Raw genomic sequence first — 3,458 nt, forward strand, 5'->3', positions numbered from 1 at the left:
GACTTATTCATATATGGGGAAAATGTAATTTGTTTAAATTTTCCATTATGATTCCTTCACAAAGAGAAACATGACTGATAGCTATAGATAGGGTACTTCTAATGTTGAGTTGCAAAGACCAACCATGAGTCTATCTTTTTTTATTATGTCAGGTGGAAGTGGCAACATTATGGATCACAGAAACAAGACCAGAGTCACTGAGTTCATTCTTCTGGGGTTTCAGAATGAGAAAGAAATAGAAATTCTTCTTTTTTCTGCCTTCCTGCTCATGTACATGACATCTCTGATTGGCAACACCATGATCATCCTTTTGGTGTGTGGTGACTACCGTCTGCATTCACCCATGTATTTCTTTGTAGCCAATCTTTCTTTCCTTGAAGTTGCCATCACCTCCACAGTGGTACCTAAGATGCTAGCTAACACATTATCCCTAACAAGATCAATATCCTTTGTGGGATGTCTTACTCAGTCTTTCTTCTACTTCCTTCTGGGATCCACAGAATTCTTCATCCTGGCCGTCATGTCTTTTGATCGATATATTGCCATTTGCAACCCACTGAGGTATGCCATAATCATGAATAAACAGACATGCATATTCTTGCTTCTAGGATCTTATGTGGGTGCATTATTGTCAATTTTAGTGCCATCTATCTTAACTGCTCTTCTTCCCTTTTGTGGGCCAAATATAATCAATCACTTTTTTTGTGACAGTGGCCCAGTGCTAAAGCTGGTGTGTGCAGACATTTCTCTGGTTGAGGTGGCTGACTTTATCTCCTCTGCTGTGTTGCTCTTGGGCTCTTTGCTCCTGACAGGAGTGTCTTACCTGTACATTATTGTTACTATCCTTAGAATTCCCTCTGCCCAGGGACGACAGAAAGCTTTCTCCACCTGTGTTTCACATATCACTGTAGTGACACTTTATTACGGAAGCTCCATCTTTATCTATGTCCGCCCAAAAAAGGAAAATGTGATGGATGTTAACAAATTTGCCACAGTGCTGAACACCATTGTAACGCCAATGCTGAACCCTTTCATCTACAGCCTTCGAAATGAGAAAGTCAAAGAATCCCTGAGTGAAGCCTTCAAAAAATGTGTAGGGATGGTGACAAATTCAAGAGCTTTAAGATCTGAAAAATAATACCTTTGCAACAAGGATATTTTCATATGGCGAAAAAATGATTTCGTCATGTAACTAAATTACTATTCTGGCAAAAGGAAGAAATTCAGGTGAACATAGATAATTTCCTCAGCCATATCCAGGTTTACTGAAGAGTAATGCACATAGATCTGAAAATGTGTACATGCATTTGTAATATATAAACACTTATTGATAGGCAGACTGATATATATACATATGTGTGTATATATATATATATATATATATATATATATATATATATATAATCATTGTTCCCATTTGTTTTTGTAACTCCAGTGTTTTAAAAGTAAAATCCTAGGGATGACTGGGTGGCTCAGTCAGTTAAGTGTCTGCCTTCAGCTCAGGTCATGATTCAAGGGTCCTGGGATGAATTTCCACATCTGGCTCCTTGCTCAGGCAGGGAGACTTTTTCCCTCTGACATCCACTCCACCTGCTTGTGAGCTTGCTCTCTCTCTCTCTCTCTCTCTCTGTTTCTTCCTCTTCCATTGAAAAAAATAAATAAAATCTTTGAAAAACACACAACAATCTAGTGATTTGAATTCAAACAGAGCTAGTATTAGGTGTTTCTGCCTTTGATATGTTCTTATCTTTACTACACAGTAGGAAATTACTTTAGCTAATGAAGTTTGGACATTTTTTAAAAGATTTTATTTATTTATTTGTTATATATATAGAGAGAGCATAGGCAGACAGAGTGGCAGGCAGAGGCAGAGACAGAAGCAGGCTCGCTGCGAAGCAAGGAGCCCAATGTGGGACTGGATCCCAGGATGCTGTTATCGTGACCTGAGCTGAAGGCAGCCACTTAACAAACTGAGCCACCCAGGTGTCCCAGACATAAAAGAATTTATGATAAGAGGTTTTTTTTTTTTTTTTTTTTTTTTTTTTTTTTTTTTTTTTTTTTTACCCTTGCTTCCCTTGACTTTGGCAATGTTCCTAGGAAGAAGTTGCTGTGGCTGAGGTTGAAGAAGTTGCTGCCTGCATTCTCCTCAAGGATTTTGATGGATTCCTTTCTCACATTGAGGTCCTTCATCCATTCTGAGTCTATTTTCGTGTGTGGTCCAGTTTCATTTTTCTGCATGTGGCTGTCCAATTTTCCCAACACAATTTGGTGAAGAGACTGTCTTTATTCCATTGGACATTCCTTCCTGATTTTTCAAACACTAGTTGACCATAGAGTTGAGGGTCTATTTCTGGGCTCTCTATTCTGTTCCATTGATCTATGTGTCTGTTTTTGTGCCAGTACCATACTGTCTTGATGATGACAGCTTTGTAATAGAGCTTGAAGTCTGGAATTGTGATGCCACCAACTATGACTTACTTTTTCAATATTCCTCTGGCTACTTGAGGTCTTTTCTGGTTTCATATAAATTTTGTGATTATTTGTTCCATTTCTTTGAAAAAAATGGATGGGATTTTGAAAGGGATTGCTTTAAATGTGTAGATTGCTTTCAGTAGCATAGACATTTTCACAATATTTTTTCTTTCAATCCATGAGAATGGAACAATTTTCCATTTGTTTGTGTCTTCCCCAATTTCTTTCATTAGTACTTTATAGTTTTCTGAGTATAGAATTTTTGCCTCTTTGGTTAGGTTTATTCCTAGGTATCTTATGGTTTTGGGTGCAATCATAAATGGGATTGACTCCCTAATTCCTCTTTCTTCTGTCTTGTTGTTGGTGTAAAGAAATGCAACTGATTTCTGTGCATTGATTTTATATCCTGACACTTTACTGAATTCCTGCACAAGGGCAAAAATGAACTATCAGGACTTCATCATGATCAAAAGCTTTTGCACAACAAAGGAAACAGTTAACAAAACCAAAAGACAACTGACAGAATGGGAGAAGATATTTGCAAACGACATATCAGATAAAGGGCTAGTGTCCAAAATCCATAAAGAATTTATCAAACTCAACACCCAAAGAACAAATAATCCAATCAAGAAATGGGCAGAGGCTCTCTCACTGTCTCTCTCTCAACTAAGTAAATATAATCTTTAAAAAAAAAAAAAAAAAAGGGACGCCTGGGTGGCTCAGTTGGTTGGACGACTGCCTTCGGCTCAGGTCATGATCCTGGAGTCCCGGGATCGAGTCCCGCATCGGGCTCCCGGCTCCGCCGGGAGTCCGCTTCTCTCTCTGACCTTCTCCTCGCTGATGCTCTCTCTCACTGTCTCTCTCTCAACTAAATAAATATAATCTTTAAAAAAAAAAAAAAAAAAAAAAAAAAAAAGAAATGGGCAGAGGACATGAACAGACATTTCTGCAAAGAAGACATCCAGATGGCCAACAGACACATGAAA

General features: G+C 38.2%; 1 protein-coding gene across 1 annotated transcript; it reads left to right on the forward strand.

Annotated features, from left to right (window-relative positions):
- Positions 1–274: 274 nt before the first annotated feature.
- On the forward strand, positions 275–1,138 carry LOC125101290 (olfactory receptor 6M1-like). Its single transcript, XM_047731859.1, has one exon. It carries the CDS (start codon positions 275–277, stop codon positions 1,136–1,138), a length of 864 nt encoding a protein of 287 aa, XP_047587815.1.
- Positions 1,139–3,458: the final 2,320 nt, after the last annotated feature.

Source organism: Lutra lutra, chromosome 5 (genome assembly GCF_902655055.1).
Source record: "Lutra lutra chromosome 5, mLutLut1.2, whole genome shotgun sequence".
NCBI classification, from domain to species: Eukaryota; Metazoa; Chordata; class Mammalia; order Carnivora; family Mustelidae; genus Lutra; species Lutra lutra.

What these genes read in the sequence shown, in the direction of transcription:
- LOC125101290 (XM_047731859.1), top strand. Translation starts at nt 275, where the DNA reads ATGACATCTCTGATTGGCAACACCATGATCATCCTTTTGGTGTGTGGT.